At 38.8% G+C, this 13006-nt stretch overlaps 1 protein-coding gene across 1 annotated transcript in view; it reads left to right on the top strand.

Annotated features, from left to right (window-relative positions):
- The window catches only part of cftr (CF transmembrane conductance regulator), a 39176-nt gene that overhangs the window by 16962 nt on the left and 9208 nt on the right, over positions 1 to 13006 (top strand). The window contains exons 9-18 of the mRNA XM_013915420.1: positions 263 to 452; positions 5208 to 5302; positions 5956 to 6042; positions 6488 to 7244; positions 7391 to 7522; positions 7601 to 7638; positions 8900 to 9186; positions 9367 to 9446; positions 9859 to 10009; positions 11802 to 12029. Of these exons, the coding sequence (XP_013770874.1) occupies positions 263 to 452; positions 5208 to 5302; positions 5956 to 6042; positions 6488 to 7244; positions 7391 to 7522; positions 7601 to 7638; positions 8900 to 9186; positions 9367 to 9446; positions 9859 to 10009; positions 11802 to 12029 (2045 nt within the window). The remainder of the gene's footprint in view (positions 1 to 262; positions 453 to 5207; positions 5303 to 5955; positions 6043 to 6487; positions 7245 to 7390; positions 7523 to 7600; positions 7639 to 8899; positions 9187 to 9366; positions 9447 to 9858; positions 10010 to 11801; positions 12030 to 13006) is intronic.

Genomic DNA, 13006 nt, shown 5'->3' with positions numbered 1-13006 from the left:
CTGGAGTCTGACCGATATGTCTTTCTGCTTTTTGTCAATATATTGATGTTGGTAAATAATTTTAATTTAATGGACAATAAATGCAAATTAAAGAACTGTCATAATAGCTTAATATTGGCTCATAAATAATTACATGCAATAAATGCCAGTTTCCCTTGAGCAATGAAAGAAACATGATGACTCACTCCATATTCCTTGAGTTGAGAACACAGTTAGATGAAGAAGAATAAAGTGTGACCATGCTCTCCTGTTTCCTTCAGAGTTCCCTGCTCATGATGATTCTGGGAGAACTGGTGCCAACAGAGGGTAAAATTAGACACAGTGGTCGCATTTCCTTCTCACCCCAGACTTCTTGGATTATGCCAGGGATGATTCGTGACAACATCCTGTTTGGCCTGACCTATGATGAATACCGCTACAATTCTGTTATTCAGGCCTGCCAGCTGGAAGAGGTACCTTTATTCCTTTCATTCCTTTCATTCTCTTTCGCTGCTTTTTCTTTGTGTCTTTTGTTTTGCAAACATGGAATTATATTTGTCTTGTTCAGTCATGGTGGCTGTAGCTGTTCATGCAGAATACAGATAACCTGGTACTTATTGCAAAAAACCACAAAGTACATGTGCAGTTCATGCATTACTAGCAGTGCACCCAAGTGCCGGGTTTTCAGTTTTGTTGTGTTTTTTTAAAGCAGCAAGTTCATGGGTACAGCCTGGCCAGTGCTCTGCTAATGGCTTATTTAGTTAGTTACAAATGCACAGCTGTGGCAGTACAAATTACCAATGCTACGTGTGCTACTGCTGTCTTGGATAATTATATAATTAAATCAGAGTTGGTGGGGCTACTCTGGCTTTCCACCTTTAGAGGCCATTCCAGTAAAAAATTCCAACTGGGATTTAAAAAAATTCTGACTGGAGAGATCAAATGGAATGCCCACATGTTTATGGTAATTTGGTAAACGTAGCTTTTTCCTCTGTGTTTTGACACGTGAAATATGTTTGTAGCCACTGATAAGAAAAAAAAAATCTCCATTCTGGAAAACAAAGGTTTTGTCTTGGAGCACCTTTATCTCCTCTCTTAATGTCAGGCTGCGCATTGTGTTGTGGTTCTTTGTGTTCTGATTGGTTGGGATTTTTTGTAGTTAGGGTTATTTTGCCACCTGTTGCTTTGGCTCCTTTTTTCTTTTTTTGCAGTGTTTTTGTGTGCTTGTTTTCATGTGGGTGAAGATATTTTCAAAAACCTGCTCAAATAAATGTGTTTTTTTTTCTTTTTTTAAATTACAGCAGAAAATTTCTGTTTTAAAAATATTTATTTGTTTGGAATTAGCATAAGGGAGAGTTTCATTGTTTAGGCCACTGCCCGGAGGTCATGGCCATGGCTGAGTGGAAATGTAGATGGACTGAGAAGTCAGCAGTTTCACTTTTACATTCAGTTGTCTCTTTGGCATAACACAAGCACGGGTCTGTCTGTGGATCAAGTGACAAACGTTTGCAAAGTGAGGATATTGTCATGATAGTCCTGTCGTGACTACACCTTCAGGCTTGAAAACTTTGGACTCTTGCACTAAAACCTCTGCGTCAAGCTGCAGATCCAGCTATTGCCACATGTTTGAAGTTCATAGTGAAATTACAAGCAAACAAGTGGCCATAATGGGACTTCCTAAAAATGGCAGCCACACTGAAAGCTGACCAGAGGTGCATACTATTCAGAGCTTTCTCAGAATATGGATGATAATAGTTGTTGGCATGTAGCAACAATTTGACAGTGTCTTGATATTTTGATACTTTTTAACCACTAAGATAGCTTCTTACTGGTAAATAAGAAGAACTGACCAGACTGCTGTTCTCAGAGGAGAAGAAGTAAACTGTCAATGAACTCAGGTGACAAGATATCCCTCTTTATGTGGGACTGCACAGCATTTTTATTACTTGTCCCCCTTTTCCAAATCTTGAGACAATGTCCCTAATTTTTGGCTGATTCTGCTGAACATGCACATTTCTAAACTCTGGTTTTTACACAATGTATATCAAGTGAAGGCTTTTTAACCATAGTCAGGAGAAGATTATCTTGTCTAATGCCAAACCCATCAGGGAAAGTTACAAATTCCCAGAAATCACAAGCTTGTTTTGTCAAATGTGAAGGAGAGTACCATGTAAAAAGTGTAAAGTGTGCGTGTTAGTCCCCATAGGGAAATAGTTCCTCTGCATTTAACCCATTCACCCAGTGAAGCAGTGGGCAGCCACCAATGCAGCGCCCGGGGAGCAGTGTGTAGGGATACCTCAGGGGTACCTCAGGGTAGCCGTTCAGTGGAGTCGAACCCCCGACCTTCCGATCATGGGGCCACCACTCTACCTACTGAGCTATCCCTACCCTACCCATATACACAAGTATAAAGAAAATAAGGCACTATAAAAGTAAAACTGAACTGAAAATGGCAGTATATTCTGAGAAAATGGTTTGCTTGAGTAATTTGTCAGCTTCGCACAGGGAGGGAAGTGTGTGGTGTGAGGTGACATGTGTGTCGTCATTGGATTAAAATTGTTAGATATGGTGCCAATCTGCGCATACAGCCAAGCTAAACCCCCAGAACTCTTAATAGGAAGGAGATAAGCTAAGAAAAATGCAAAAAGAGAATATGGGAGTATAAACAAACAATTGCACGAGACCAAGAACAAATTTCAGACAACTTTTTTCCTTATTGTATTGAATCACCAATATATAAAAAGAAGCTTTCACCCGTACATGCTACATGACACTCTGATAACAGTTTATTTTTAAATTAAAATTAAAATTATGTGTTTGTCCACATTTAGTATGCTGAGATCTGTTCACCCTACTGTAAACAGATCACAAGCTGAGTCACTGAAAGTATGGCAGCATTACTGGATTGAAAATGTGACTACATACTAAAAAAATCTGTTTTCAGCAGAGTGAAATCTTTGCCTGCTTTTTTTTTTTTTAAGTCTTTTCTTAGTCAGTGATCTGATTCTCTCTGCTAAGCTGCCTGTGTGGAGCCACTGCAGGGCATCGCGATGGCTCAGGTTTCACCAGTCCACATTTACACCAATTATGTGTCCCACAAACACAAATACTTGCATACTTGCAAACTCTATGCTTGTCTCTAACTCTGACACATGTACTCTCTCATAAAGCCTCAGTGTTGAGTGATGGACCTCCAGCAGAATAATGTCTCCTCTGTTACTGTGGAAATCTCACATTATGTCACTGGGATGCAATACAAGCCTTTCAGCTCACAACAAGCTGGATGGACGAGCATTGGATCTGAGGCAGTGAGATTTTAAAAAACAAACAAAAAAACCCCACACACACACAACTTAGAAGTGTCAGTTTTTGAACATACATTACTCAAAGGTTTGGTGTGATTTTACTTTCTGATTTGTTGAATATATCCATGGCATCAGCTGGAAGGAACACCAGGTAGTAGAACACACAAAAATAACTTCCATCAAATTTCATTTTTCTGAAAGTTGTCTCAATGCAATGCCAGAAGTTAATAAAATAAGACCCTGATATGCTACTATACTATACTATACCTATACTACTCCATATGGAAACATTAACTGTCTTGGACCAGTGCAGAAGCAGCAGGACAGATCTGACCCTGAACAATAATTAAATGCACAAAGGCTGATGCTCCAGACACTGAAAACTGATTCCTTCTTTCACTGAAAAAGTCATTTCAAGCTGTGCTAAACTGATCAGTTAGACTTTTAGCGTGGCACATTAGCCTTGGCTGAAGCAATGTGCAAAATATAAACTACATAAAATAAAAAACTACAACTTTTACTGAAATCAGTCGAGAAGCTCATGCCGTGTGTGGGACCATCATATTTATTGACTGTGGAGTCACATCTCGTGGCTGATACACAATAGAAAAACTCTGCCTTTATTTTGTATTTGAGGAGATGTGTCAAATGTTTGATTTCTTCCCACTGTAAAGCCATTTTAGCTACAAGAGTTTTTTGATAGTCAAAGGTGAGGCTTTTTTCTCTTTCTAATTGTTGTTTTTTTTTTGTTCTGTTTTGTTATTGTTGTTACTATTTAACTGCTTTATTTTACAAAGCTGTTAAACAATTTGTTAACTTGGTCCTTTATACACTCCTATCCAGACAGAGGAAGCTATTTAAAAGGTAGGAAGTTTGATGATAAACTTGTGCTGTCACTTCATTCCTGTTGCTGTAACTGTTTCATAATCACTGGCTGCCATATGTCTACGTGACAGTGTTCATGTGCCATCTATGCTTTGTGCTTTTGTTTAGTTAGATTTTTGAAAATGCCCATGAGAGCATATAGACAGGATAACTTTGAAAATGAGCTATAATCACTTTGAGGACTGCATTTGTTCTTTTTTTCTTTATTCTTGGACATGTTTCATTGTTGCCCATTCATTCAGTGAGCAGGCATGAGGCCATCACTGCTCCATGAAATCAATGAGCTTCTTTATGAAGAAGATCGTCCACTTCATTTTCTGCCCTCTTTACAACAAGGGTGTCAAACAGTTTAACCGAGTGGATGGCATCAATGGCCAGACAGAAACATTTTTTCCACAGGCTTTCATTTCTTGTAACACTTTTGTAACAGCCTGTGACTAATGAGCAAGTGACAAGTAATGCGAGTATGGGTATTTTTACTAATGCCAAAAATAACAAAGGTAAATAATACATCTTTCCATTATGTTCTTGTATATAGCCTGTGTAGTAGGCCTAAAATTTACAACCGAAACCTTGGGTAGGACATTTGAATAAAAAGTTAAAATTGATTTTCTAGTTTTCCAAAATCACAACACAGATGATGTTCTTTGAACACAGAGATCACCTTGCAAAGAGATGCTTGGTAAAGAAGTTCTGAGTCTTCCACCTTTTGAAATTGCCTGCTGTGCCGTTCTGTGTTGGTTAGCGTGTAAGCTCGCAGGTGTGTGCAGTGACTGTGCACTTGTCTCTTTGGTTTGGTGGTGTTGCAGTGCAGACCACAGCTGCATCTAGGAGGCCAAAATTTGTTGAGAACCTAAACTAATAAAAGGACTGGATTCAAATTTAAGAAGGGCTGAATTTGGTCCACAAATCTTGAGTTAAGAGTAAAGATAACAGTACATAAAAATGAAAAATCCAGAGGATAAAAACAAGGAAGTTGAGGTATTTATGTGCCAGTCTAATGTGTTATACCCACTCTTTCCCTGTTTTCCTCTCCAGGACTTCGCTTTGCTCCCCGAGAAAGACAAGACGTATCTTATCGATGGAGGGGGGACCCTCAGTGGTGGTCAACGAGCTCGTCTCTGCCTTGCCAGGTAGTTTCTGTCACACCTGAGCATCTGTCAGCAGGCCTCATTCACTCTTGTTTGTCTGTCAGCACAGACTACCTTTGCTCATTAGTTAGGATTTTGGTTCTTTTTTTGTATCAACTTGTGTGTTTCTTCTGTAAATTCTACATCATCGCTGTAGCACTTCCATAGCAACAGGTTACATAAAAGAAATATCATAAAACATTAAGGACATTAAAATAACCCTCTAGCTACAGTATATGTGTCCAGCAAAAAGAATAAATATCAGTGTACTTAATCAGAAGCTGCTCAGGGTCACAGATCACTCATGTGTGTGTTGCTGTCTGCTTTTTATGGTTTCCGTGGCTTTTACAGCCCGAGCTTTATTGCTTTTTTAAATCTCTGTGGATCAGCCAGAAACTCTCATGTTCCCCTGCATTATTTATTGGTTTAGTGTGCTAACGTTAATTTGCAGCCACTCCTTGACTTTTTTAACTTCTGCTATCAACATAGCTATTCACTGTGGCTGATATATTCCAGCTTCTCTTCTTTGCCTTTCTGCATCTTATATTTTCTCTAATTTTGTTTGTTTGCTTTTTTGTTTTGTTTTTAAAGCAAATTGGAACATTTTCTTTACCTTCCTTGTTATCTGTGACCTAATATGTGTGTTTCTCTCTCAGGGCTGTGTATAAAGATGCAGACCTCTACCTCCTGGATGCGCCTTTCACCCACCTGGACATCGCTACAGAAAAAGAGATCTTTGAAAAGTGCGTGTGATAACAGAGAGTCTTTCATGTAGAGGAGGTCGGGGTGCTAAAAATTGACCTCAAAGTCAAGGTTAACGCTTGGTGTCTCTGAAAATGCTCTTTTCTTTTGGGAGTCATAACTGCTTTATAACAATGTAACCTTCTCAGGAAATGTGTTTCTTTCTTTTTTCTTTTTATAGAGTAACGCTTTTATGCTTGGATGGTCTTTGGTTAGCTTCCATTTTGGAAAAGCAGACAAAATTGCTTGTAAACTTGTGAAATGTATTTATATATACACTCTTATAATGTCTGTATATATAAATACACATTCATATAAATATCCATATCACTAGCTCGATATTTATAGTTTCTGGTAATTATAATTTCTATTCTGCATTTGTTAGAAAGAAATAAGCCCTTCTTTGTCAGACTTTTTTTTAAAGTGTGCATTTTTATCCACACACAGCTGCATCTGTAAACTTATGGCCTCCAAGACTCGTGTCGTAGTAACCAGCAAGTTGGAGCATCTCAAGCGTGCAGACAAAATCCTTCTGCTGCACAATGGAGATTGTTACTTCTATGGCACCTTCTCAGAGCTGCAGGCCAAGCGTCCAGACTTCAGCTCCCTGCTTCTTGGTCTTGAGGCTTATGACAACGTCAATGCTGAGCGGCGTGGATCCATTCTCACAGAAACTCTTCGCAGGGTTTCAGTTGATGAAACCGCTGGTTTCCGTGGCCCAGAGCAAATTCGTCAGTCCTTCCGTCATGCACCAGCTCAAAGCCATCCTCTAGGTGATGGCTACCCTGAAAAACGCAAGCAGTCACTCATCCTTAATCCTCTGGCAGCTGCCCGCAAGTTCTCCTTCATTGGGAATTCTCAACAAACCGGAAACACAACAGTGGAAGACAGGTCTGATGAACTCCCAGAGAGAAGATTCTCTGTAGTGCCTGAAGATGAACAAATAGAGGAGGCACTTCCGAGGAGTAACCTGTACCATGATGAGTTTCAGCACCTTAGCGGGCAGCGGCGCCAGTCTGTCTTGGAGTTCATCACCAGTGCTCGCGGCCAAGAGCGCAGAGAGCAGATGCAGTCATCTTTCAGGAAAAAGCTCTCCATCACACCGCAGTACAGCCTTGCATCAGACCTGGACATTTACTCCCGCCGCCTGTCCAAGGACAGTGTTTATGACATTAGTGAAGATGTGGATGAAGAAGACATGGAGGTAAGGCTTTTTAACATATTATCCTCTTATGTCTCTGAAAATGATTATGTAAAAATATTTTCACAAACTGTGCTATGTACCAAAATCAAGAAATTATTGTTAAGTGAGCCACATGGTTAAAACCCATCTATCCTGTTTCTTGACAGCAATGTTTTGCAGATGAACGTGACAAAAATGTCTTTGAAACTACCTCATGGAACACTTACCTACGCTACGTAAACACCAACAGGAACTTAGTCTACGTCCTCATTTTCATCTTCATTGTCTCTGTCATTGAGGTAAAAATCAAAGATTTGGGGTTTTTGTGTTATTGTGTGAATTTAATTAACGGCATTTTGTTTTCTTTTCACAAATAGGTTGCTGGCTCTGTCCTCGGTATTTTTCTTATTACTGAGTAAGTCTCATGTTTCATGTTGCCTTAAACAGAAAATGATTATGATTCTTCTCTTTGTCTTTGGATAGTCAGCTAGTGTGCTCTGAGCTTTCTGATCATGTTAACTGTAAATACTATTTAAATAGTATTTACAGACCTTACTGTAAATCACTGGTTTTCCACTGGCTCCCAATCTATAGCCAGGTGGACAAAATAATTTGTTGTAAATCATAAACTTGAGTACTATGGTTAAAAGTACATTTACACAAATGGGGCCCATGTATACAGTAAACAGACTGATTCTTATATAGTGCTTTTCTACTCTCCTGAGGCACTTAACATCCCACATTCACACAAGGACTCTTTTCTATGCTGTTTTTTAAGTTACTAACTAACATTCACACATATTCACACTTTGATGGCTGCATCAGAGAGAACCTGGGGCTAGTAGTTTTGCCCAAGGATATTTGGCATGCAGACAGGCAGGGTTTGAACCACCAGCCTTCCGGTCAGAAGATGACCTGTTCTACCACCTGTGCTACAGCCACCCAACATATGGTGACAAAACAAGCAGATTGTGTCATTTATTCCTTCCAGCATCATCAAATAGGAACTTCGAATCAATTTATCAGAGATGTCCGAGGCTTATAAGGGTGGTCCTTGGACGATTTCTTTCGCTGTGCACATTCACATGCTAACGAGTAGGGGACACATGCATGGCTGTTGCGCTGTAGTGTGTTGGCTTGAAGAAATAAAAAACTAGCACATAGATATCCACATGGATCAGAAGTTCACCCTCTGATCAAATCCATGTCAAATGGCTCTAAGTGAACTTGTGTTTAGGTCTTATATTTCTTTTCACTTTTCTTATTTTTCACTGGCGGCTGATTTTAAATGTGACAGTAGGTTTAAATGTACTTATTTTTTGTGTTTATTTGTTTATTTAATTGTTTATTTGTTACATGTTAATTACTAGACAAAGACAAAGCCGTCCATTTTTCGGTTACAGTGAGGGACGACGAATTAGCTCTGTTCATGTAAATCGAGTTGAAAAAAAGTACTATAAGTGTAATTTTCTCTATCATGATCTATTTAATCGTGTAAATGAGAGTAAATGAGAGTAACCAAAAGTGAGCAATAAAAATATCTGTTTATTAACATCAGTAATTTACATTTAGAGGTCACAATTATGCAGAAATCACTAAAAGGTAATTTTGTGATCTATTCTATAATGAAGAATTGCTCCATGTAACATTTATTATACATTCCTCACATCCAACAGTGAGGTCTGGAGGGACGCCGCCAATCCTTCATCGCCCAACTATATTGATGAGCAGCACCCCAATGCATCGTCGCCGCCTGGCCATCTCGGTGTTATTATGACACCCACCAGTGCTTATTACATCATCTACATCTTTGTAGCCCATGCGGACAGTATTCTGGCCCTGGGATTCTTCAGGGGTCTCCCTTTAGTGCATACATTACTGACTGTGTCCAAAAGACTGCATGAACAGATGCTTAGCTCTGTGCTGCGAGCCCCCATGTCTGTGCTCAACACGATAAAAACAGGTGCTTTGCTTTTTTACTTTTTGAGTAAAACAGATTTTTACTGGTTAATGGCCTAGATGATGTCACTAAATAAATGAATGATGGTAGAGAATCCCTGTAGAACAAAATCTGATTATCAATGCTGATTATTAATATCTTCCTTTACTACAACACCTTCATACTTTCGCTGTCCTCTTTCAGCCAGGATCGTGAACAGGTTCACCAAGGACATGGCCATCATAGATGACATGCTGCCATTGGTGCTTTTTGACCTCATACAGGTATTTATCCAATACTGTGGATGATGATGCAGAGTTTTTGGAACTGCAAAAAGTGACTGAAAACTACTGCGACAAATATTCCCTCTTTCTTCATTGTAAATTGATTACTGGGGTGCAATTGTAAGCAGAATAAATAAATAAATGACAATTCAATTTCAAAATTCAATTTCCTCAATTTATCCTTTAACTCTTTGAATCTTGCCCTGGAGAAATTGGACAATGTTTTTTATTCCTCTGTAAAAGTTTTACAATCATATTATAATAAAAAAGAAAGAAATGATTAAAAACAAAATGAAAACATGCAGTGAGAATAAGAACAGGGAAACTGAAAAACATCTTTTTTTAAAGCCAGAAATACCAAATAATAATAAGTCTGCTCATATCTGTTATTAACATATTTTCCCAACACCAGGTGTCATTGATCGTCGCCGGTGCCATCTTCACTGTGTCCATCATAGAGCCATACATCTTCATTGCTGCTCTCCCATTGGCTTTTATCTATGTTTTCCTCAGGAAGTACTTTCTACGAACTGGACAGCAACTCAAAGTCCTGGAGGCTGAAGGTGAGCATTGGAGAGTTGTTGGCCGTTAGAGATGATAGTGGTTTTAGGTTTTAGTGACTCCAGCAGTAAATGTAAAATGTAGAAAGGGGGGGGGAAAGAAATTTGCTGTAGTTTAATAATATGTTTAAATATCTTTCGAGATAAATTGTCTAAATAACCTATGTCAGAAAAGAGGCTAGAAAAAATGAGAAAAAACCGTTGCTTCTTCATAAAGCAGAATGGTATTATTTAAATAGTTCTTACTGCTTTGTATGTGATGTATTATTAGGCATATGTCTGGGTGCTGTTCTTTAGCTCTGGCTCTTGCAGACTTTAATCCTGAAGATGAGTTTTTCTTTTCTTTTTGAGGGGAGGGAAAATGGGCTCAGAAAAGAGTAGAGAAATGAAAGTGAGTAGTGACATATATCAGTAAAAGTGAGAACATAATAGGAAAACCAATACTGAGAACAGAGGAAGAGGGATGCTTCCTCTGAGAAGGAACCACAATCGGTGGGCAAAGCTGGCAGATGGCTTAGGGGCCAAAAGTCACTGAAACATGAAAACATGAGAGAGGAAGGGTTGAGTCAGAGGACAGGGTGTCTCAGAAAGAGAGGAACAGTTTTCTTCCAGTATTGAGACTTGGATAACGTTCATATTTGGTTGTTTTCCTTTGAGCTCCTCAAGACATCAGAAAAGATTGTTGGCTTTTGGCTTTAAAAATCAAGCCTACCTGCTGAATAATGAAAGTGTTTATATTAGTGAAGATTTTCAAAGCAGTGTAATTTTAATCATTTATAATCATTACAGTCTCGTGGGGCTTACAGAGGTCAAATCTACAGGAGTCTGTCTTTATTTACTACACTTTCTCTCAAAGTCAGATGCTTGTAATAAATGTAACAGAGAAATCTGTTTGTTGTCTTCATATTACAGTACAGTACATTTTCATCATGTACTGTGTTGCTAGTGGCGGCTGTCCATCTTTAGCTTCAGTTTAATGCACACATGAACAGTAGATATTGTGTCATCAACAACCTCATTAAGTGCACTTAAGTAAAGGTCACTTTCAAAACTTCTATGTAATAGAAATGTAATGGGTTTAAAATGTTTACAATTAGTATCTAATATAGAGACTTACAATACAACACGATACATATAAATTCATTTTAGTTTAGTGGTCATAAGTTGAAGAACTGCACTGTTGCTAAAGGCCGACAGAGCAGAAGAAAGGAGGTTTGTACAGTCAGAGGATGAGGAAGCTGCTGACGATGTTGCCGCTCTGTTTTTTGGGCCTCTCTGCTGTGCCCTCGATTCTGTCACTGAATATGTGTTTCAGTGATGACGCTGAGATGTTTCCGGAGCTGCTGAGAGCTCACTGGGGTCAGAGAAATGAGCTGAGCTGGGATTTCCTCCAAGCCCATCCTGGTGTTTTACCCACTGGATTCACAGGGACAAATTACAGTGGAAATTATGCTCTGTTTATATTAGTCAGACATGGCCATTGAATTTTAATCTTGAAGAAATTATTGTGACCATAAAGACATAAGATGTGCAAAGAAGGGGTTGCTGCTAAAGTATAACTTTTCCAGGTTGATTCTTGTTTAATGAATTTATATGTATTGTAGTTTTCTAGTTCAGAAGTGTTACCTAACTAAAAGGTACCAAGTAGTGAAATTAAATGACCTTTTAGAAATTTAGTTAGCAGTTTTTTTTATTTGTCAGTCTGATATCTGATATGTAATGCAGGGATTGTTTTACAAAGTAAGTGCTTATACATTAAGAGTTTTAAAGTCTTTTCTTTTTTCTTTTCTTGCAGCTCGTACCCCGATCTTCTCCCATCTCATCCTCTCACTAAAGGGTTTATGGACAATTCGGGCATTTGAGCGCCAGACCTACTTTGAGACACTTTTCCACAAGGCTTTGAACACTCACACGGCCGCCTGGTTCCACTACCTGTCTGTTCTGCGGTGGTTTCTCTTCCGCTGTGACATGCTCTTCACCGTGTTCTTTACTGCTGCTGCCTTCATCGCAACAGGAAGCAACAGTGAGTGTGACTACACATGGACAATAAACTTTATATAAAAGAGAGAGAGCCACCATGACCTCAACTAATGTGTATGGACTCCACATTTTGAAGTGTCAATATTTAGACAAAAGTGTTCAGAGCCAACATAACAGTCAAACAAGCTTGGTTAGCAATTTGTATCTATAAACTGTGAAGGAGCAAAGCTAAGACATAGGCGCCTGATAACTGGTAGCTGTGCACCAAATTGTAAGACTTAAAAACATAAAAGTAAATCCCTGCCAGTACTAGTTGTTAAGTAGGGGGAAAACAGCACTAGTGTGAAAACGCAGGCATTTTTATGGCTAAAGTTTGGGAGTTTCAGCATGGGAATCTGTCAGGACTGACCTGCTTTTGGAACCAGCCTCAAGTGGCAAGTCAGTGAACTGCATTCAAAGGGGATTGGCTGTTTGTTGCCTTTGGGTATTGTTAGTGAAGCTGTGTTTGTGGTGATGTACAACATACATAAAGTTTATCGTAAATATTTTGGCTTTTTCACACCTTAAAGTCCAGTCAAGGTTCATATTTTTGTTGCAGCATTTCCATTTTTTCTGACAGCTTTTTTATTTGTATTTATGTTATTTAATTTTTTTTTAAATAATTGGTTTGAAAGCTGCCAGAAAAAAATATTTAAATGAATGCTAAATTACATTTCAGTTTCATTCATAATAAGTCCATAACAATAAGTTGAACTTATTTGGTCTAAACCTTTGTGGTCTACTCAGATCAAACACGAGGTGTAGTTTCACCTTGAGTCAACAATATGGATGCAGCTTCTTCAGTGTTTTGGGAAATCCACACGGCTTTCCACAGCAGGGCTACCACCAGAATCAAGTTGCAGTTAACATCATTTCAGAAGTTACCGGGAAGTTTTGCAGTTCTCGTCACTGTTGTCAATGAACTGTCTTTCTTTTGGTACTGTATCTCCTCTATGAAAGTGAATCTTTTGCACCTGACTG

This window comes from Pundamilia nyererei, unplaced genomic scaffold (assembly GCF_000239375.1).
Source record: "Pundamilia nyererei isolate P.nyererei 1_Seehausen unplaced genomic scaffold, PunNye1.0 scaffold00301, whole genome shotgun sequence".
NCBI lineage: Eukaryota > Metazoa > Chordata > Actinopteri > Cichliformes > Cichlidae > Pundamilia > Pundamilia nyererei.
The sequence above is the reverse complement of the archived record's forward strand: the minus strand, read 5'-3'. Positions and strand labels throughout refer to the sequence as shown.